The 23990-nt window shown below is 38.2% G+C and overlaps 1 protein-coding gene across 7 annotated transcripts in view; it reads left to right on the forward strand.

The window, feature by feature from the left end:
• Nucleotides 1–23990, forward strand: part of NRG3 (neuregulin 3) — a 1130131-nt gene that overhangs the window by 1096484 nt on the left and 9657 nt on the right. For 4 of the 7 annotated variants that reach the window (XM_058436439.1, XM_058436441.1, XM_058436440.1 and 1 more), the window contains exons 6-8: nucleotides 2704–2830; nucleotides 17612–17739; nucleotides 22791–22964. In XM_058436439.1, the coding sequence (XP_058292422.1) occupies nucleotides 2704–2830; nucleotides 17612–17739; nucleotides 22791–22964 (429 nt within the window). The remainder of the gene's footprint in view (nucleotides 1–2703; nucleotides 2831–17611; nucleotides 17740–22790; nucleotides 22965–23990) is intronic. The other 3 variants (XM_032141530.2, XM_032141505.2, XM_032141521.2) reach the window with 1 other exon arrangement.

Below are 23990 nucleotides of genomic sequence, written 5' to 3' on the forward strand. Positions count from 1 at the left end.
GAATGGAAGGACCATGTATCTTGGAATATTACTAAGTCAGGACTTAAGTGAAAAAAGACTAAAGGTAAGCAAATTATAAAAGGATTTAGGAAACGCAGTCTGGTATTGGATATTGTATAAAGAAAATTTCCTTATAAGTTTTTACTTCCAAGACTCTGAATTGGATTACTGCAAACATCATTAAGTGTTTCTAATTTAATCCCATGAGAGTAATGGAATCCTTGCTCTGAGACATGCACTCTTACTTTTTCAGGATGATTTACTGGACTAGAACTTCCTGATTTCCCCTTTTTGTGTGTGTGAATGAATCCCTGATAAAATCTTGTGGCTGTAACATGCTCCTTAAAATGCTGATATGATAGATGTATTTTTAACAATAGGCTATAGATCAGCTGTTACGAAGCAAATAAATTATTACAACAGGATTAAAGCAACTAAGAGTGCTAGGGATAAAAGTCTCCCAAATAATTGGGAAGATAAAAGAAATATCTTAAAAAACAGAGCTACATCACACTGATATTGTAAATTCACAATGGGTAATGAAGCTCAAAGCCTCCAAAGCTTGCAGCAAGTGCTGGTGAATTGCTTGGGAAGATGCAACTAGTGTAATCTTTTATCTTTGGGTCAATGTTCTGATTCTTTTGCAGCTTCTGCTCACAAGACTGAGCTTGCTTGATGATATTGGGAAAGAGATGAACACTTTGCGTGTGCCTCCACATGCAACCACCACAGTGTCCATGGAAGATAGCTTTTATGAACTTCATTTACAGAGGAGGAAATGGAGGCTCAACAAGTTTAGGAAATTATTAGGGTAGCAAAACTAATGGGTAGCAGAGTGGGATTCAAATCCCAGTCCCTGTGATACAATAAGCCACGCTCTGTAGGGTGCTACCTGACTAGAGAAGCTCACTGCCAAGACTGGCCATGTACTCCACTGATGGCGCTATCTTTGTCAGAGACCTTGGAAGACAGGCAAAATTCAAGGGCATGATTCTACTGAGAAAGTTGTCAGAATCAAAATGGAATCATTTGTGTTAAAAACCCTGACAAATAGAGCCGGAGAAGGCCATGAAGGGAGCGGTCACATAGGCAAATGCCTGATTACAAGAACTATCACAAAAGTCTCTGCGAAAACTACAGCTTTGCATGAAGACTATTGCAGACTTACACACATGAAAATACTTCTGCAAGGACATATGCCCAGCAACTGCCTGTCCACCCTTGGACTGGCACAATCCTTTCTCTTGATCCTTGTAGCCAAGGATAATTATCTCAAATCAGTTGTATACCTAACGTTTCCTGTCTTCCTAGTAATAAAACATAGTTTCCTATATCATGTGTATTCCCATTGCAACACTTATTTCCAAATAAATATTTTCTTTTAGAGAGTCTCCATGTTTGTTATTTAGGTCAACACTGCAAAGAGGTGCGTGTGTGTGTGTGTGTGTGTGTGTGTGTGTGTGATGTTTAATTGGTACCAAGTCTATGCTAATAGATGATTTCTGTGAAGTTTCTGGGACAGAGCCGCTACTAAGGCAGTGGTTTGTCCCATCCTTCTGGTGTAGGCACTGAGTGACCCAGACAACAGTCATTCCACATGTGCACACAGGAGCACTTTACTTGAAGTCCAGAACCCTAGAGCAGTTTCAGCCTTTTCACTCAGAAGCAGTGGGATCATGAGCACATGGCTTGGCAATTCTGAGTGGTGGTTGAAGAGTGTAAACTATGGAGGCAGGTTGGCTGGGCTGAGATCCAATCTCTGCCACTCACTGACTATGTGACTTCAAACCAATGGCTTAAACTGATGAGGATAGATTCTAATCAGTAATATATTAGTGGAATAGTTGAACTGAATTTCAATTTGTACGAAGTGGCTGGGTTTTTTTTTTTTTTTTTTTTGAGAAAGAAAGAAGTAAAATTATATTTGTTTGTAAATGACATGATCTTCTGTGTAGAAAATGTCAGGCTTCTGAGCCCAAGCTAAACCATCGTATCCCCTGTGACCTGCACGTTCACAACTTCTCTGTGCTTTAGTTCTCATCTACTAAATGGGTATAGCATTATGGCCTCATCACATAGAATCATCATGAAAAATATGTGAAATGATACATGTAAAGCACTTAAAACCATGTGTGGCACATTACTGTATAACTAGCTCTTTAAGAGTTAACTATTTTTAATATCTGGGCTCTTGGTAACAATAAATGAGCTATTTCTAAATTGTAAAAGAAAGAGAGTATATACATTATGGTATATAGTCAAGTTGTGCAATTAAGCTAAACATATTTGGATTGTATAAATATAAATGTAACTCTACAAATGTGTCATATGTACCTGCTAAGCCCAAGTCTTAATTGTTTTCCTCTAGTCACTTTCCCATAGTATTTCCAGTTCTTTGCAGCTAAAACTCAGGGTTAGAGACTTCTTGCATCTATGGGGGCCAGGGCAATGCACTAAATGTTTGTCTGCTTTTGAGGTGCCACTGAATGTGAATTCCTAGAGAATATGAATGATATCAGGTTATCACTAAACTGGAAGTATTTCTGGTGGGGTTGGAAATGAGAGAAGGGTTCTCTTCGTTAGCTGAGTTTATTTAACTTTAGTAAAAAACAAATATAGACACTGGGAATGAATGAGACCCTGAAAGTAGGAGTTGAATAAATTCATGCAAATATTTGTACACATGTTTATTTATGCCTGCAGGAAACAAGCTAAACAAATCCAAGAGCAGCTGAAAGTGCCACAAAATGGTAAAAGCTACAGTCTCAAAGCATCCAGCACAATGGCGAAGTCAGAGAACTTGGTGAAGAGCCATGTCCAGCTGCAAAATGTAAGTGACATGTCTACACACCTCCTCCTGTAGCCTACCTTAGTGCTTCCAGTTCAGAGGTGTTGGGAGCCTGGGATCAGACTTGTAAATATTTTTCAGAGCTTTATAGGGTTTTGCTTAAATAGTGTTAACAGTTCTGGGCTGGAAGGTATACACACATGCATGTATGTATGCATCAGATAAAAGACAAGTTAAATTTCAGCTCTTGATTACAATCTGTAATATAAACTAATCTCTGGTAAAAATAAGAGCTTCAGTCTTTTGTCCCATGAACACTTGTTGAATCCTTAGTTTGTGCCAGAAGTTGTATGTGACACCAAGGATACAATGTCCCTTGCCACAGGGGAAGTTCTGTGGAGGAAGAAACACAAAAACCCCCAGAATCGGAAGAAGTGAGTTCTGAGATAGTTGTTGTTGCAGCAGAGGTTGGACAAGAGGAAGCCAATGGGAGGTGGATGCGGGTAGACTTTGGGGCTGCCTCACAGCAGAGTTGGGCTCGGACTGGGTTTGGAAGGACATGAAAAGTTCTATAGAGAGTCAAAAGGCTAAGAGCTAGACGCTAGAATATACAGGAAGAATAAAGCCATGGAATCCCAAAAATGCATGTTATGTTCAGAGAACTCCAAGTTAAGGGGTGTGAGAAGAATCAAAGGTGAGAGGTGGAGTTTCAGAATTAATCCTTCTAATTCCAGGCCTTACAGAGATATCAGAACTTGAAGTCAAATGCAAACTCTTTGCCTCTTACACTTTTTGTAAGGCGTTTTAATCATTACTGAGCTATATTGCAAAGCACTAAATTAAAGACAAGAGAATTCTGTGTAATACATGCAGATATATTCCTCTTAGGTTAGCAATTCTTTGACCCCACACAGCATCACACTTTCAGAATCTGAAGCATAAAACAAAAGAACAAAGGCCATTGCATAAACCTAGCATTTGAGTATAATAGGCAATCATCCAGGACACATTCACACCCCTCCAAATGCTTCAATCACTGGAAATTTATACATCACTGGTGATTCTAAGAAATCATTACCCAAAAAGTCACTATTATGATGTCCATAACAGACGTACTCAGATTATTTAATGCAGAATTCATATATCAGAGTCTCTTCCCAGCCAAGTTTTGTTAAACTTCTGTTCATGGCAATGTGCAGGAATTGTTCATTTCAGAAACAGAGTGAATGGTTTCGCTATTGATTTCTAATAGGTATAATCCCACCACTCTAAAACAACCACAGTGATGGAGGGCTTCGTTCCTTAGCAACTGGTTATGTCAAAGATAAACAAAGCCAGACACTAGTTAAAGTGATGAGGATAGATTCTAATCAGTAATATATTAGTGGAATAGTTGAACTGAATTTCAATTTGTACGAAGTGGCTGGGTTTTTTTTTTTTTTTTTTTTTTGAGAAAGAAAGAAGTAAAATTATATTTGTTTGTAAATGACATGATCTTCTGTGTAGAAAATGTCAGGCTTCTGAGCCCAAGCTAAGCCATCGTATCCCCTGTGACCTGCACGTGCACATCCAGATGGCCAGTTTCTGCCTTAACTGATGACATCCCACCACAAATGAAGTGAAAATGGCCTGTTACTGCCTTAACTGATGACATTCCACCATAAAAGAAGTGAAAATGGCCAGTCCTTGCCTTAACTGGTGACATTACCTTGTGAAATTCCTTCTCCTGGCTCATCCTGGCTCAAAAAGCTCCCCCACTGAGCACCTTGTGACCCCCACCCCTGCCTGCCAGAGAACAACCCGTTTTGACTGTAATTTTCCTTTACCTGCCCAAACTTTATAAAACAGCCCCACCCCATCTCCCTTCACTAACTCTCTTTTTGGATTCAGACCGCGTGCACCCAAGTGAAATAAACAGCCTTGTTGCTCACACAAAGCCTGTTTGGTGGTCTCTTCACACGGACGCGAGTGAAAGAAAATCCCAAGAGTCAACGAAAATACTGCTGGAATTAATAAACACATTCAGTGGATTTGCAGAATACAATATCAGCACCAAAAATTAGTTGAATTTCCATACATTAACAATAAACAATTTTAAAAGAAAATTAAGAAAACACTTCCATTTGCTAGAGAACTTAATGTAAGAAACCCTTAGGTATAAATGTAATAAGGTGAAAAGTTTGTACCTTGAAATTTACAAACATTGATCAAAATGATTAAAAACAACAGACATACAACCCATACTGATGGATTAGAAAAATTAATATTGTTAAATGATGACATAACCCAATGTGGTTTAAATTCAACACAATACCCATAAAAATCTCTATCAGTTTTTGTTAAAGAAACAAATTAATATAAATGCATTGTCTCATTTAGTCCTAACAACAACTAATTTATACCCACAATGTGCAGAAAATAGAAATGGGGTTTGGAGCTTGAGAAAGGTATGTCTGTCAGACAGCTAGTAAGTAGCTGAAAGACAAACCAACATCCTTATAACTCAGTGGTTCTCAATAGAAGGCAATTTGCCCACCATCCCTTGACATTTGGCAAAGTCTGAAGACACTTTGGCTATTGCATGCTGGGAGAAGAATGTTACAGGCATCTAGTGGTAGTGGTCATTGGCGCTGATGGACATCCTTCAATGCACAATAACCTCCCTCAACAGAAGATTATGCTTCCCAAAATATCAAAAGTGGTAAAGAAGTTCACAGTCCGTGCTCAAGTTTCAAATGGGACCATGGGGAAATTCTGAACACCAAGTTCCATCACCAAGCTTCCCACTGCAGGCATTTATTTCCACTTTACAGAGGGTGACAAGTTATTCGGGCATATTTCATCCTTGGAAGGGAAAATTTCCTACTTGCTTACCATATCAGGCAAATCTCTTTGTTTTATCTTGAAGCTCATGTTAACTACTTGAAATTCTTTGCAAATTGCAGTGTTTAACAAATGAATTGTCTGGCTCTGGCATTCCCTTAAGTTCATTAAACATTCATGGAAATGGGTTTCACTTTCTAGTCACCTAACAAGATGCAAAACACCTCATCAAGTGAAGCAATATGATACTCTGGAAACACTTGACTCCGACGCTGCAGAACTGGAGTAGATTACCCTCCCTGAGAAGCATCTAGTCCCTGCCATTTTTAAAAAAACAAGTAAAGCATCTGTGAGTAAAGATGAACTCACCTCCTTTGCTGTTTCTCAAGTAAGAAAGAGCTAAGGACAGAATTATAACCTCTAGAACCTTCAAGGCAAAGGAGTGAAACGTCTCAAACTGGTTTAGGGATCAGAAAAGAAAGTCATCAAAAGAGATCATCCGTTCTTCTCTCTTAAAATCAAGCGAAAATATTCACAATTGAAAAATGAAAGAAGAAAATTGTATACCCTTCACACCTTTTTTTTCAGTAATCATTTTAAGAAAGATAGGTTTATGGGGGAGGTAACATTAAATGAGAAAGAACTGGAAGATAATACTTACATGCTAAAGAGGAATAATAAGAATTTAATGCCTAGGCCAGGCGCAGTGGCTCACGCCTGTAATCCCAGCACTTTGGGAGGCCAAAGCGGGTAGATCACCTGAGGTCGGGAGTTCAAGACCACCCTGGCCAACATGGTGAAACCCCATCTCTACTAAAAATACAGAAATTAGCCAGGCATGGTGGTGGGTGCCTTTAATTCCGGCTACTCGGCAGGTTGAGGCAGGAGAATTGCTTGAACCCGGGAGGCAGAGGTTGCAGTGAGCCGAGACCATGCCACTGCACTCCAGCCTGGGCAACAGAGTGAGACTCAGCCTCAAAAAAAAACAAACAAAAAAAACAACAAAAAAGAATGTAGTGCCTAACAGAGCCTTAAAAATTGGTGAAAAGGCACATATTTAACCAGTAATGTTTATTGAACTCTGGTAAAGCCCACACTTCTCTGTGTTGGGTACTGCAGGGATAGCTTAGAATACAAACAGAAGAAGTGGTTCCTGACCTCAGGATGCTCAAAGGTTAGTGGAGAGAAAAATGTACAAGCATATAATATCTTTATTATATAGATACATTAAATCAAAGTACCATCAGAGAATGAAAAACTACTTCTGAATGTGACTAGGGGAATTTCAAGCCTACCTAAAGGAGGTCACATGTGAATTGAGTTGTTGGCCTAAAGGAAAACAAAGACAGAAAACAAAAAACTTAGGCAAACTTAATATAAATAGAGCATTTATTTTGGCCAGTTTTGAGGACTGCAACCTGAGAGCATGGACTTAACATACCCTAAATACATGCTCCCATCGACAGCAGTTACAAATGTGTTTTTACAGGAAATGAAGAGGCAGTTCCCAAATTGTTTATCAAGAATTTGCATTAGGCCAGGCGCAGTGGCTCACGCCTGTAATCCCAGCACTTTGGGAGGCCAAGGCGGGTGGATCACGAGGTCAGGAGATCGAGACCATCCTGGCCAGCACGGTGAAATCCCGTCTCTACTAAAAATTCAAAAAATTAGCCAGATGTGGTGGCGGGCACCTGTAGTCCCAGCTACTCGGGAGGCTGAGGTGGGAGAGTGGCGTGAACCCAGGAGATGGAGCTTGCAGTGAGCCGAGATGGCGCCACTGCACTCCAGCCTGGGTGACAGAGCGAGACTCCATCTCAAAAAACAAACAAACAAACAAACAAAAAAACAACAACAAAAAAAGTGTTAAAATAGCATAAGCTATTGATTGGCTTATCCATGTTTCTTTTTATCACAAATTCCAAAAACTTGAAAATAAGTGATGAGGCAGTTAGGAACAAGATGTCTTTAAACAATCACCCCTGGGTTTGGTGGGGGTAAGTGACTACAATCACACTCTGTCTCTCTGGGCCTGATAAATTTTGCATACCTCATATAGCTCACACTGCTCTGAGCTATTTTTCGTAGAACCTTGAGAGTGAATTGAAAATCATGGAATTGTTTGCAGGGAGTAGGTCAGAAGAGGTAATTTTGTTGTGGCATTAATTAAAGTTAATTTTAATAGTTCTAGCCTAAACTCTGATTTATTGTTTTAAATATCAAATTATAACTTATTGATTGAATATAGATTCATGCATTCATTTATTTATTTAAATGTATACTAAATAGCCTACTAAGTACCAGACAATAAATATTAAGGAAGAGGCATGTGATGATGACCAAAAATGAGAAAGCCGCTTCTTTCAAGAAGTTTACTGATTACTGCAAGTGATTGATATAAATCAAATAATCTCACAAATGTGGGCTCTCATCTGTGCCAAGGCCTACAGGAAATAGTGAATGGTGCTATCAGAGCTTATAGTAGGCAGGCTGGGGAGTTCATATTAGAACAAGAATAGCTCAGAGCTCTCTAAAAAGGTGCAGTAACACGTGAAGAATCCCCCTGGTGAAGGGGTAACTCTCTAGGGAGGAGGTGGGAAGGGGATGTGTGCTGTGCCTAGTGTCTGGAGAGAGTTTCTTGTCATATTATTTTGCTTTAAAGGAAATGTGTGAAGATTGCAGTTGTTAAAGTTCTTGCTGCTCTGGTGTCCATACAAAAATTCTCAACAGTGGTCAAGTTGTTTTTAATTACCTGCATTAGAAATCCCAATGAAATCACTCTTGAAAACATATTGTAACTATCGATTTCCCCATACTCGGGCTCGTAAGTCAGAGTGGCAATAAAGAAAATTTTGTCACAGACATATTTGAACTGAGCAATGCAGAGAGGAAGACATTTAAAACTGCCTAAAAATATCCTCCTCCTGCCTTTATTTCCTAGGGTTCCAGACCAAGTGATTATCAGCTCTGTCAACATTGCTGTCCAAAACTGACCCTACTTTCATTTAACCTTCTGACTCCTGCTGTGTGCATGTGGCAGACCTGGAAACAATGCTGTTATTCTACTGCCAACATGCACCTGCTTCATTTGACCGGCCTATTGATTTAGGTGCACCACCTACAATGTGCTAGGAGCAAAGCAGGTGGGCGGGCAAGAGGAGATGCCTTCATTACCTGGGAGCATTTGCACTAGCCGGCACTTTCAGGGGTGCCAGTTGGATGAATGCTTCCCCAGGAAATAACAATATTAACCAGGGCCTATAAAGGAGTTAACAACAACAACAACAACAAAAAACACTTGAGCTCATGCTGAGAGCACCAGTGAATGAACTGGGCATCTCCTTATTCACTGCTAACAGGATCTTTTGTATATTATACCAAATGAGCTCTTAACCATGTGCTCACAATAAAGTCAGGATCTGTGTCAAGGAAATAACATAGAATCAACTGCCAGGCTTTGTAACATTGGAGAGGATGCTAATAGGGAAGTCCAGACAGGCAGCTAATCTGAGCACTTAAATTTCACTGAAGATACAATCTTAAGAATAAATTTGTCTAGACCTTAGCTTGTCTCAGAGATAGACCTGCATACATTTGGATGGAACCAAAATAAATATTTTTGGGCTGGGCGCTGTGGCTCACACGTATAATCCCAGCACTTTGGAAGGCCAAGGCAGATGGACCACTTGAGGTCAAGAGTTTGAGACCAGCCTGCCCAACATGGTGAAACCTTGACTCTACTAAAAATCCAAAAATTAGCCGGGCGTGGTTGTGGGCTCCTGTAATCCCACTTACTCAGGGGGCTGAGACACGAGAATTGCTTGAACCAGAAGGCCGAGGTTGCAGTGAGCCGAGATCAAGACATTGCACTCCAGCCTGGGCAACAGAGTGAGACTCTGTCTCTCTCTCTTTATATATATATTTTAGCACAGAGCATAAAATGTCCAAAAGCTATGATCATGGTCAGTCAAGGAAACTTTCCAGGAGGGTTGGTATAGGTGAACTGTTTTGCTGAGTGGAGTATACACCTTGAGGGCCTACACTTGAGCTACTCAGGCAATTAAGGGAAAACTGAATTCTGCCTTTAGTCTCTGAATTCTTTTTGTTTATTTTGATGTGTACTTTAAAAATCATCTATGTTATTTTCTATTTTCTTAAGTAGATCTGATATTTTAGGATAGCTTTCAATTTACAGAAATGTTGAGAGGATACCACAGCAAGTTTCCATACTCTGTATTGTTTCCCCTATTATTAACCTTGTACATTAGTAGGGCACAATTCTGAAATTAACAGACTAATAAGAATGCATTATTATCCATAAAATCCCACATGTTAGCATTCTCACAATTGCTATAGTTTATTCTGATTTTTTGAGTGTTTACCTGATTGCTGCCTGTGTTCTAATCCCAGGTACCACATTACATCTAATATTCATGTCTCCTTAGGTTCCCCTTACCTGTGACAGTTTGTCGATTTTTTCTTTTCATGATGACCTGGACAGTTTTGATCAGTACTGGTCAAGAATTTTGTAGGATGCCCCTTTATTGGAATTTGATTCTTTTCTTATGATTACATGGGGGTTACTGGTTTTCTGTGGAAATTTTTTTTTTTTTTTTGAGACGAAGTCTTGCCATTTTTATTATGTCATATCAAGGATACACACTACAATATGATTTATTATTATTGATGTTTACCTTATCATCTGTCTGAGGTAATATTTGCCAAGCTTCTCCACTGTAAAGTTACCCTTTTCTTCCCTCTCCTTTTGCATAGAATACTATTTGGAAGGAAGTGACTATGCATAGCCCACTGTTAAGGAGTGGGGAGTTACGGTCTTCTTTCCTTATGGTTAAGTATCTACACAAGTTATTTGGGATTCTATCACGAAGGGGTTGTCCCTTCTCTCCCATTTATTTATTTATTCCATCATATATTTATATCAGTATAAATGAACTCATGGATAATATTTTATACTTTGATTTATAATCCAAGTAGTTAAATACTATGTTACATTCTCATCAGTTTTTTCTGGCTTTGGCCATTGATAGGTCTTTCAGCTGGCTCATGTCATTTTAACATTATGCATCAATTTACTGTAGGTTTTCAGGGTTTTTTTTGTTGTTGAGCACTACAAGACACTCCTTGCTTATGTTGTACATTTTCTGCCTTGGTTTTAGAATCATGGAAATAGCTAGTTTCTTTCTTTGCAGAATGTCATTGGAGACCGAGATTTGGTGTGTATGTTACTGTTGCTACTGGGATGTCTTTGCTTGGCCCTCTCAACAGACAGAGATCAAAGATTATATATATATACATATATATATATTTTTTTAAAATAATATCTACTTAAGATATATTAAATATGTCTACTTAAGACATATTTAAATAATACATATATTTAATATTGTATATTAAAGGTTGTATATAGACTAACATATATCTGTAAATTTTTCTATGTAAGCATCTGTATCTGTATTCTGCTAAACATGTGTCTACATTGATGTCTACCCCCAACTCTAATCCATAACTACATCAATAATTCTACCCTCCTCCTGTTGCTTATTTATAAATTTCCACTCCAACACTGAAAAACCTCCTTCCCACTGTCTATTATTCACGTACTTATTTTTTCAGTGACAGAATACACATACAGCATTCTCACAATGGTTATACCATACCTTTGCACTGTCCAACTTTAACGGCTAGGCGGTACATTTGGGCGGTACTTTTGCCTTTAGTCTGCTAAACACTTGTGACCTTCAGAAGAGTTTCTTCACTTTTTTTTCCTCTCTTATGTGAGACAGAAAGGCTACAGGGAGCAGGAATTGGGGAAATGCCTTCTTTCTGATGAGATAAGACTCTGGTAAAATCTTTTTACTACAGGAGTAGGCAATTGTTATTGAGAATGCTCTGTGTGCATTTCAAAATGGTTACTTTTCCCCTTCCACTGGCAGAGACATGAGATGATTTTTTTGTTGCTTTTGGGGTTCTTTGCTGGGAGAACCTGGTGTGGTTCCTGGAGGTCAAACCCATGGAATTATGGGCATTCTGCCTAAGACTACAGACCCCAACTTTCGTTCTAGTGCCCATACAGATTCCAGCAACTTGTACAAATTACTTCTTAAGCATTCCTACCAATTTATGGTTCCAGCAGATTCAGTTGCAGAAAAGCTGGTCTTAGCCATTATTCTCTGTAGTCACTTGCTTCTCCAGATTTAGGGTGGCAGTACGCCCTTCAACCTGAATTATCTGATGAATACAGAAGAGATTTTCAGTTTGTTCACTTATTTTTCTTATTGCTAGGACAGGAATAGCAACTTCCAAAGTCTTAGCTTGTCAAAACTGAAACCAGAAGCTATCTGAATTCATGTTCAACCAAAATGTATGGAATATCACTTGGAAGTTGGTCAAATTATTAGACTCTTATCATGCTTCCACAAGTTTCAAGCACCCTCTGGATAGGAATACTAGCAATTTAAACTTGAATTTCAGGTACAAGTAGTCACTAAAACAAAATACTGTGAGAGAAGAAAAAAAGTTCTAAAATAATAAATTTTGGAAACACATTTGTATTAATGGACCAAAATAATACAAATAAAAACAACTGTTTAATATCGCAATAATTCAAACATTTGAAATAACGGATTTAGGAAATATCTATCATGAACACTACAAATAAACAGAACAGGTTAAGAGGTTGATTCTGTGTATGAGTGTTATCCAGAATTTTGGACAAGGCCCTCTATCTCTCAGATTCAAAGCAGAGACTATGAACTAATGGTACAAAAGATGAATTAGGCTTTTTGACAAGGAAGAAAGGGAGGAAGGGAGGGAGGGAGGGAATTACTGACTTTTAATGATTTGGCAGTTTCTCTAAAAGATCTGCATGCTCCAGAAATAGTTGGCTGATATTGTCCCCTGGCAGCCTGTATTAGTCCATTTTCACACTGCTGATAAAGACATACTTGAGACTGGATGATTTATGAAGAAAAAGAGGTTTAATGGACTCACAGTTTCATATGGCTGGGGAGGCCTCATAATCATGTTGGAAGGAGAAAAGCACGTCTTACGTGGCAACAGACACAAGAGAAGGGAGAGCCAAGTGAAAGGTTTTCCCTTATGAAATCATCAGATCTCATGAGACTTATTCACTACCATGAGAACAGTATGGAGGAAACTGCCCCCATGATTCAATTATCTCCCACCAGGTCCCTCCCACAACACGTGGGAGTTATGGGAGCTACAGTTCAAGATGCGATTTGGGTGGGGACACAGCCAAACCATATCACAGCTCTCTGCAGTTGCTGAACATACTTGCTTTCTTCAGTTTGTCATGGATTTGCTCAGAGCATCTTACTTGTTTTTGTAGCTGGGCCTTCTAGGCACCTAAGTTTTTCTTGTAAACCAATTTATTAGATAAAAAAAGATAACAAACCCTCATATGTCTTTTATAGAACCTGAAAGTCAGACAGATATTCAGGATATCATTGCACTTTAATAAACATGTCCATTCATCTGACTTTTTCCATGGGTACTTTGCAATACACAATTAATCAATAATGAAGCACACATAGAGGTATTTCCATTATGTATTGGATCTTTGTTATTTGAGGTTGTTGAAAACAATCATCTTTTCCAAATTATCTCTGTATCTTCTCTTTGTTTTCTGTTATTTTCCTCCATTTTGCAAAAAGACTGACCAGCCTTTATAGGTCCACTGTGAAAAATTCAAATTCTGGTTCAAGACATGGTCATTACTGCCACTTTGTGGCTTATTTTGGAAATTATTGAAAAGAAAACATTTAATTAGAGCTTTTGAACTTAAAGCTGCAAAACCTTGATATGTTCCCTAGTCTCCATAGCTTACACTCATGGATATACTTTTTCCCAAGCATAACACCTAATTAGATAGTTAATAATTTATTTTAATTTAAAAAATCTGACTCCTCAGTAATTGAATGAGAAACACACACATGCAAATGCACACAGAAAAATATATGTATGTGTACATACAAAATCTGTATATATATATATATAAACACCAGGCTAATTATGTGTATATAAACATAAATATATACACAATCTATTTATATCTATTAATTGCATTTTCCTTATTTACACAAATGGATTTATATGCATACTTTTTTGTGCCTTTTATTCTTTTCAATGGCTGTGTAGTATTCATTTATGGACATTTCTATTGTTTTCAGTTTCTTTCACTTTTGTGTTTATTTCTGTTTTGTTATGGACAATTGTACTGCTGATATACCCTGGAAATTATAATTTTGAACTTTTGCAATTATGGAAATTTGCATGATAGAAATTCTAATAGTAATATTTTGGATCAAAGAGTATGTATATTTAAAATTTTGAAACATATTGTCAATTTGCTCTTGAAGTTAGCACCACGGCTACTTTTCCAGGGCCTTTTCCTTTATCAGATATTCTTGAAATTTAAATTTCTCTATTTATTTTACAGGCAGAGTCTTGTTATGTTGCCCAGCCTGGAGTACAATAACTAATCACATAGCACACTATAGTCTCTAACTCCTGGGCTCAAATGAGCCTCCCACCTCCACTTCCCAAGTAGCTGGGACTACAGCTGTGCACCACTGCACTTAGCTTAATTTTCTCTATTCTGATTACCACCTCTTTATAATGAGTGCAGTTGCACTCTTTGCCATATGTATATTGCCTGTCTTTATTTTTCTGTGGAATTCTTGTTTGTCTGTTGCCTTTCATTTTTTTCCAGTTGATTTCTGCCTTTATATCTTAAGAATAGTCTTTAACATATGAATAGCCTATGTTTCCCCAGGCTTTTACTTATATTTTGATTTACTAATAATCATTTTTGTTACTTAAGATATTTAAGTTAGTAGTAAATCAAATTTTACATATTTTTTTCTTTATGGTCTCTAGGTGTTTTGTCCTGGTAACAAATGTCTTTCTCCCATAAGGTTATGAATACATCTCCCATATAGTTTTATAAAGGTTTTTAAATGCATTTCCATTACCCAAACTGTTCATTCATATCTTCTTGTGTTAGTCTGTTTGCATCGTTATAAAGCAATGCTGAGGCTGGGTAATTTATAAAGAGGTTTATTTGTCTCACAGTTCTGTAGGCTGTACAAGAAGCATGGTGCCAGCATCTGCTTCTGGTGAGAATTTCAGGAGCTTTTGCTCATGGCGGAAGGGAAAGGGGAGCAGGTGCCACATGGTGAGAGAGAAAAAAGAGAAAGGGGGAAGGGCGCCACGCTCTTTTAAATAACTAGTTCTTCCATGAATTAATAGAATTCATTACTGCAGGGAGGAATACTCATTACTGCAGGAAACTCATTACTGCAGGAAACTCATTACTGCAGGGAGGATACAAACCATTCATGAAGAATCACCCCCATGACCCAGACACCTCCCACCAGGCCTCATCTCCAAAATTGGGGATCAAATTTCAACACAAGATTCAAAGGGGACAAATATCCAAACCATATCACTTCTCTTTATCAAAATCTAAAAATATAAATTGAACTAAAATTATACTTTACTGTTATCCACAGTTATGTTCCTTGCCACAATTCATATGTAATTAAGTTATGACAATGTTAATGGTTTATAATTTTCGCGACTAGTTGAGAAAGCCTTTTTTTTTTTTTTTTTTTTTGATACAGAGTTTTTACTCTATTACCCAGGCTGGAGTACAGTGGCACCATCTCGGCTCACTGCAACCTCCATCTCCCAGGTTCAAGCTATTCTCCTGCCTCAGCCTCCTGAGTAGCTGGGATTACAGGCACATGCCACCATGCCCAGCTAATTTTTGTACTTTTAGTAGAGACAGGGTTTCACCATGTTGGCCAGGCTGGTCTCAAACTCCTGACCTCAGGTGATCTGCCCACCTCAGCTTCCCAAAATTCTGGGATTACAGGCGTGAGCCACTGCGCCTGGCCTGAGAAAGCCTTTCATATTGAATCTTTGTTGTTAGGTAGATAAAAACTTATGAATATTTATCATTTGGTAGATTACTCATTCTATGAATGTGAAATATCCATCTTTCTTCCTTATAAAATGTATTTTATACATAATTATATTTTATTTGAAATTATTACTGTTAACAGCTTTTTCCCCTATACGTTGCAGGGTATATCTTTACCCATTCTGTCGACTTTTTTCTCTGTTGTTTTTAAATTAGCTTTTTCAGAACATAGAAGACTAGATATTTAAAATCAGTTTGTGAATCTGTCTTTTAATAGTTAAATCTAACCATCCATAGTTTTTATCATCACTGATAGTTTCACACTTATTCCTGTCACATTTATTTCGGATTTATCATACTGTCTTGTTACAGCCCCCCCTTATTAATTTTTGTTGAATTAATATTATTTTAATTTTTTCATGTATTGTATATTATACAATTCTTATATTCTAGTGCTGTCTAATTTCTAATACTTAAATATATATATTTTGTTCATCAGTGTCTAAAATTAATCAGCATGCATATATTACATTGTCTTTATTCTCAACAATCACAGCTAGGATTTTTTGCTTTTTAAATGTTCATTCTTCTCTCTTTTTATATTCTTTTTCTTCTTAATATCTTCCAGCATGTTGAAATTCTTTGGACTTTACTTTCAAGCATTAATTTTAAAGCTGACATTTTAAGAAAGAGATTACAATAAAATATCTCCCACTACTTCCTCCTAGATTCATTTTTCTTCTGGTTAGAACTATTTCTTTCTCCATTTCTTACTTCATAAGTCATCTTTAGAATCTATGTAAGTATAAGATTACAAGCAGCCACTACCAATTGATTAGAAATAAGACTTAGGGTGGAATTTATCTTTCATTTTTGATAGTTCAGAGATAACATTTCTAAAAGGCTAGGAAACATCTTAGAGTATCATCCTAATTATTGTGTCTACCTTCTTTTTCCCTGGATCAAGTGCATTAAGTACTGTTTGTGAATTTTTTCAACAACCCTGTAAGAGAGATTTTATTATCCCACTGTATAGATGTGAGATTCAAAAAGGTTGATTAACTTGATTTTTTTCATCAATGCTTCTAATACTGGCTTCTTTGCTTTTGAAATGAAAAAAAAAAAGGTATACTGAGTTTTAGAGTTTTACAGTTACTCAGGATAACACTTAAAATCTGTAGCTTGACACATTGGGTACTGAATATCCAGACTCAAAACTCTCTTATTTTGATTAGCATCCTTAAACTTCTATTTCTAAAGAAAGTCTTCACCTGAAGTTTCTAGAAGAGAACTCTTCTACCCTTTGCCACCTGTTCCAGCGCCCAGTGTGCAGGGAGTGTTAAAGTTGACAACTTATTGGCTCTTGAGATGCCATGTGATATTTCTTTTGGGGTAAAATTTTTCTGAAGTTGTCATCTACATAAGCCTTCTTTAGGCTTCTACATCTTATAAGTTATTATAGTCAAAGGAGAAACCAAGAGTTCTGAACTATAAGGAGTGAAATGCTCACAAATTTCTCTTGTTAAACATGGTAACTACGTGGTAACAAGCTGAAAGAGAAAAACAGTGGAGTGTGGTGGCCAGATATTCTGAACCAATGTCTTTCATCATTCTCAGAATGTTATGAAATTTAATAAGTGTTTATTCAATCCTTATTATTAGTAACCCAGCTAGTAATTCAATTTTTTTGGTAAGATGTACATCAACTAAAACATACTTGTAAGTGCCTTTTGGCTGTCAGTCACAGTGTGCCATGAGTGTACATTAATTAAAATGAGATAGCAGGCTTGGGATTCTGACATGAGGAACCCTTTTCAATGGATCCTGTCTAGGCACAGAGATGGTTGGGGCAGGGGAGGTGAATGCTCAATGTGTTGGAAACAGGACACAAATTATGTCTTATCTCCTGCTCTTCTAGTCAGGTGACCAGGAGGAATTGGCATTCCAGTAACTTCTCAATGCCTAGCTCTGGTGTTATAGGCCCTCCTTCCATAACTTATCCTTCATCTCAACTCTGTACGTGTGATTTTCCACAGTATTCAAAGGTGGAAAGGCATCCTGTGACTGCATTGGAGAAAATGATGGAGTCAAGTTTTGTCGGCCCCCAGTCATTCCCTGAGGTCCCTTCTCCTGACAGAGGAAGCCAATCTGTCAAACACCACAGGTACAAGTAGCTCATCATGGTGGGAGTGGGTACCTTCACACTGTGTGTGTGCTGGGTGGCACGTGCCAAGGACTGGCAGCATGACTTAGGAGAGTCAACTGTTCTTGCTTCTCCTGTAGTTCTCTGTGGAGTAGATGCTCAAACACCTCACATCAGGTAAACCAAAGATACCAGTTTCCACAGCAGACAGCATTGCCCCTGTAAGAAACCTGAAAGAACTATAGATAACACCCATCAAAGCTACAGACCAGTAAAATAAAAAATTGCATTCTGAAAAACTATTTTAAAAAATATGTTACCTAGCCTGCCTTTTCTAGATTACACAGTTAATGAGTAATTCTTCCCTGTGCAGACTAATGTGACAGACTTCAGGTTTTCCAACATGGTTCTTACAAAATAAAATTTTCCACCAGGAAGAAGCCTAGTGAATCTTCTTGGGTCTATAAAATCTTCCGTTATAAATGGTGTGGCAGTTTCTTGCAAGCTTCCCAGAAATTGGCTGCTTTGGAGAAAAAGCCAAAAACATAGTTATTTGACATATTTCATAGCATTCTAAAGCTAAACTTGTCCTTCAGCATCTTCTAGTCCACACTTCTCTGTTTTATACATCAGGATTCTGAAACTCCAAATATTAAAGGTATTTGTTCTAAACCAAATGATGAAGTTTATGACTAATGCTAGATTGTATTCAGATATACATCCTCAATCTTTATGGAAGCTGTCCAAAGATTTAAGCTTCCTTTTCTTAGTGAGATGTACAATATTTTACAATTTGAAAAAATTATGAAAAATTAAACATTTTAACAATGAAAAAGTAAATAACAGTTGTTCCTAGCAATGAAAGTTGAATGTTGTTGCCCCTTAGTTTTCACATACTAGGCAATAGTTTACGCAACACCAAGCCGGAAATATACATGATAGAAGAAAACTACTTTCTCCTTCATCTTTTAATGAGTTACATGAAAAGGATTTTATTGTTTCTGGCCACATTTACTTTGAGATTTTTAGTCACTCTTGACACTAATCCTCAGCACTTGATGGTAATTTTTATTCTCATTCTACATGAGTAGAGACTAAAACACCTAGAGTTTGCCATTTAAAAAAATATGGTATGAATCTATGTTCAATTCAGGATTGAAATATGTTTGGCTCTTACATAATTGCTTTAGCTATTCTTACTGCAAGTTTTGATTTATATCAATGTTGCATTTACAGACTATATTCCTGTGACAAGAGTATTTCATTTCACTGGACCTAATGGAAGTTGTCTTAATTAGGGAAATAAGTCCAATATTACCAGTCTTTTAGAAGACAGATATTTTCTCCCAAATGGTATTTTCTCCTCCTGATTATGACACATGTTAAAGTAGTATTCTACCTAGTCAAGTAATTCAGTATAATATCATTCTAGGATTATATGAACTGTATTCTGTCATAAATGTTTTAAAATTGAGATATATGTTTTAAAACATCAGCTCTTAATATGTTTGAGCTGCAATATTCCTATCCCCAGTTCTCGTGTGCTTTTATGCTCCCTCCTACACTTGGCTTCTCCTATGGTATCCAGTAGTCACTCACAGATTAAATAAGGACATCTTTAAGAGACCTTCCTTTTTGTTTGGATCAATGACATTGCAGTATCTATTGACATACATTGTGTCCTGATAGATGGGCAAGGGTTGACTTACAAAATGCTTTTAGAACTTTGTAAATTATAGTTTAATATATCATAGCTTTTGTTTTGTAAAACATGCAATAGACTTAAACGTTTTCATGATTGATAACCCAGGCACTGATTTATATATCCTGCAAACTGCACCATAACTTCTTGCATGCCACTGAGTTAGAAGGCCTGAATAGTTGATTGATCAATAGGCATAAAACTCTTTTTAAGACAGGTCACTAGTTCATACTGATATGCTTTGTTGTTATGACAGTTTAGTGAACTATGAATAATTAATTTCTTTTGTGCACTGCAAATATGACTCATTTGGATAACTCATGTATGAAACAAAGCTATTAATTCAAAGCCATTATTTCTAATGTTTAGTTCAAAAAAATCCCATCTGTTTAGAAAATAAATCTACTACAGCATGTCATATTTATTGCATTATATTTTGGCAATATAAGTCACTTATCTTTTTTTATTATTTTATTTTTTTGGAGATAGAGTCTCACTCTGTCGCCCAGGCTGGAGTGCAGTGGTGTGATCTCGGCTCACTGCAACCTCTGGCTCCTGAGTTCAAGGGATTCTCTTGCCTCAGCCGTCCAAGTAGCTGGGAATATAGGCACATGCTACCATGCCAGGCTAATTTTTGTATTTTTAGTAGAGACGGGGTTTCACCATGTTGGCCAGGCTGGTCTTGAAGTCCTGACCTCAGGTGATCCGCCCGCTTCAGCCTCTGAAAGTGCTGGGATTACAGGTGTGAGCCACTGTGCCCCGCCATGTCACTTATAAAAAGCATGTATGTAGGTTTTTTGCATTGAAATAATTCCAGGGTTTTCAGTGACAGAGAGGACCCTTTGAATTGCCAGCTATGGCAGGGGAGCTAGAGGAACTCATCATGCTGAGCACCTACTGTGTGCCAGGCTCCATGCCCCCATGCTTTGCATTCTTCCTCTCTTTAAACCTCCACATCCCATAGCGAACCTAGGAAAATTCTTAAGTAGAATGCTGATATCTTCCTTTTGTCACTCCCTTCTCACTCTGGCAGCTAGTTTCTACTTTTTTTGCTTTCTGCCTTGCCCTGTACACCAAGAAGGCTGCAGGCTCTCATGTCCTCTGGTTTCTGTGGGTTCAGTGTGAGGCACAGGCATGAGATAGATGGCAGGGAGGCGAGTGAGGTCATGGCACTTGTGTCCCCTTCCTCCCTGCTTGATTGCCTTCCTTATGTCCCTTTTCTGGGGCCATGGAGCCTGCAATGTGGCCCCCTCTTTACAACTCACTTTCTCTCTCCATTCTGGTTCCCGGCAGTTCCTGCTCCCTCTCCTTGTCCCTTAAGTCACAGGGATGATAACAGCTTCCCATAGTAGTCCTGGGGCACAGCAGTCTCCTTTATTGCTTTTTTTCCCCTCAAACACTTATCACACTTTTGTATATAGCAAAATCTCTAACAATGAACCAAGTTAAAGTGCCATCTATGTCTCTCCAGGACTCTGACTGGTACAAGTACTTCCATCAGCATCATGCTTCTAGTAACTAGTTACCTGCAGACCCGAGACTTATACCCAGTTGCAGCTAACTCTAGCATCCAAGCCTTCATGCCCCACAGACCCCATCATTGCCATTGGATGGTAGATAAAAGTAGGAAGGCAAGGAAGCAAATTAGCTGTTAGAGAGCTTCTCCAACTTGTGGGCTTAGTGAGCTAACTAGACATCTATTGTTAGGCATCTGGGGACACACCATACCAGAAGTATCATGATAAGGAATGAAGGTATAGGGGCTAGGCACAGTGGCTCATACCTGTAATCTCAGCACTTTGGGAGGCCTAGGTGGGTGGATCACCTGAGGTCAGGAGTTTGAGACCAGCCTGGCCAACATGGTGAAACCTCGTCTCTACTAAAAATACAAAAATTATCCTGCCATGGTAGGGGGCACCTGTAGTCCCAGCTACTTGGGAGGCTGGGGCAGGAGAATCACTTGAACCCAGGAGGTAGAGGTTGCAGTGAGCCGAGATCATGCCACTGCATTTCAGCCTGCGTGACTCTGTCTCAAAAAAAAAAAAAGAATGAAGGTATAACAATGAGTGTTGCCAGATATGATCTCCTGCTTGCACACATTTGGGAAGTTAATGTTGGCTTGAGGAATATAAAGTTTGATCAGTCACCGTGCCACAACCAAGAAAGTGGCTACTCACACTCAAATATCAGATTTTCAAATTCTGACCTTAAATAATATTTGCAAAGTCTTGTTTTGTATTGACTAAGTAGAATTAACAGTCATATTGATGGAAGAAAAGTGACAAAACCCCAAAGAATATAGTGATATGGGTAAAATGTCTTTGAGAGACTGGTTTCTTTAGAACCTTGGTAAATTTATTGAAATTTTGAGAATGTTTTCATCTTTCTTTCTATGGTTGTATTGATATTTACAGAGTTAAATGAAAATGCAGCACAAAATTCTAAGTTCCTTTATTATTTGAGCACTGAAGAACCAGTGTGACCACATAAACTAGCATCTCGTGGAATGTCTACACATGAATGAAGTTCTCCTCACCAGTCTACAGTAGGGTTAATTCAGTGGGGTGGAGATGGGAATGGATATGGAATAGGTAATGAGTCTCATCAGTAATGGATTTTTATAGAGTCTAGTTCTTTTCTGTACATAATCTATGTAGGAATTCTCACTTTGTTAAGGCCTGTAGTATATAACCCACTTACATGTTTTGCTCATTGATGGCATCTATAAACATATAGTTATTTAGGCATTTGGATGTATGAGTCAAATAAAATATATAATCAGATGTTTATTAAAAGCAAACTCAGAAGAAAAATAATTTAGTTTGTCAAGATTGATTAAAATCTGAGGTAGTGAACAGGGAATTTAACACATATGTTAATGAGAAAATGCCAATTAAAATTTGTTAATTTTATCGCTAATAAGTGAATTTTTTTCCCCATAAATCCCTTCTGAGCTTACTGTGTTTAGTTTTCGTCAGTGTCTCATAAGAAGGCTATTTTTATTCTATTAGAGAGACAGCTACGATGGCTTGGATAATCAGGATGGATGGGAATGAGGAGCTTGAGAATTCCTTAAGTTCACCTCTTACCTTGGCTGGAAAGTTGCAATGATTTTCATCAGTCATGCTCTAACCTAGAAAGCCAGAAATCCAGGAACTTCCCTTTTTCTCAGTGTCTCCAAAGGTAAAATGGGTTGGGCTGTTCCTGATCCCATTCTACCACATATACTACATTCATGGATGGCCCCTGGCCTAGAACTTTGAGAATTTGGGGTGCAGATTCAGTGTTTGCAAAGCTTGAGCAGCCACCTGTGAGGTTATTGCTATGATGTCTTTTGTTTGTTTGTTTGTCTGTTTTCATTCCACCCCAGCAGGAGTCTATCCTCTTGCTGCAGCCCAGGGCAAAGAAGTGGCATGCTCCATAGGAATGCCTTCAGAAGGACACCTCCGTCACCCCGAAGTAGGCTAGGTGGAATTGTGGGACCAGCATATCAGCAACTCGAAGAATCAAGGATCCCAGACCAGGATACAATACCTTGCCAAGGGTAGGTCTTAAAACAGCAGTGGAATTTAGGGAGGGTGTCTTTAATGCCATAGCTTTAAGTTAAGTTTTAAGTTCCTTGGGGTTTTATTCATTGATTTATTCATTAACTGGCTATATATGCTTACTGCCATCTTTGTTCTACAAAGTATAGGTGTGATGGAAATAAGTATCAGGGAAACATTAGATTAGAAAGAAATGTAACTAGGAAGGAAGGAAGTGTAGATCTCTAGGCAATATGTTATTAGATCATTTGCTAATACAACTGGAAATTTGTCTTTGATTTAAAAAATCAAAGGAGGATTAAAGTGTCCCTTCATCTGCAGATTAGAAAAAGGACCGAATTCTCTGATAAGTATTGTCAACAATACACTAAACAATAACTCATGGCATACATACAGTATCTGCTTCCCCTGAGCTTGAATGTAGAATTTGGGTCAATGTTGAGAGTGTAAAGTCAAAGTACAACTTACTGAACTCATATCTGCAAGTTAGGAGTAGAAGGATGGGCTTTGGACACCACTGCTGCTGCTCTTTTCAGTACAGAAGGTGTCCCTTCCTCTGGTGGACACAGATCCATAGAGGCCTCAAAGTATGGTGAGCTGAGTACAGGATGAATGTTGGCCATTATCCACGTAGTTGGCATAAACCGCCCAGCTAAACATGCGATCCTCGCTTAAACTGACTGGAATTCAAATCCCATCTCTGCTCCTTACTACTAGTGTGACTTTGATAATATTTTATGATGTGGTCTTAGATGCTCTTATCTGTAAATTGAGAAAAATAGACCAAGCGCACTGGCTCACACCCATTGTCCCAGCACTTTGGGAGGCTGAGGCATGCAGATCACTTGAGCTCAGGAGTTTGAGACCAGCCTGGGCAACATGGCAAAACCCCATCTCTAACAAAATACAAAAAATTAGCTGGGCATGGTAGTGTGTGCCTGTGGTCCCAGCTGCTTGGGAGGCTGAGGTGGCAGGATCCTTTGAACCTCAGAGGTGGAGGCTATACTGAGTGCAGATGGTGCTAC

The sequence above is a fragment of the Hylobates moloch genome, unplaced genomic scaffold, assembly GCF_009828535.3.
Source record: "Hylobates moloch isolate HMO894 unplaced genomic scaffold, HMol_V3 SCAFFOLD_3, whole genome shotgun sequence".
Lineage (NCBI taxonomy): Eukaryota > Metazoa > Chordata > Mammalia > Primates > Hylobatidae > Hylobates > Hylobates moloch.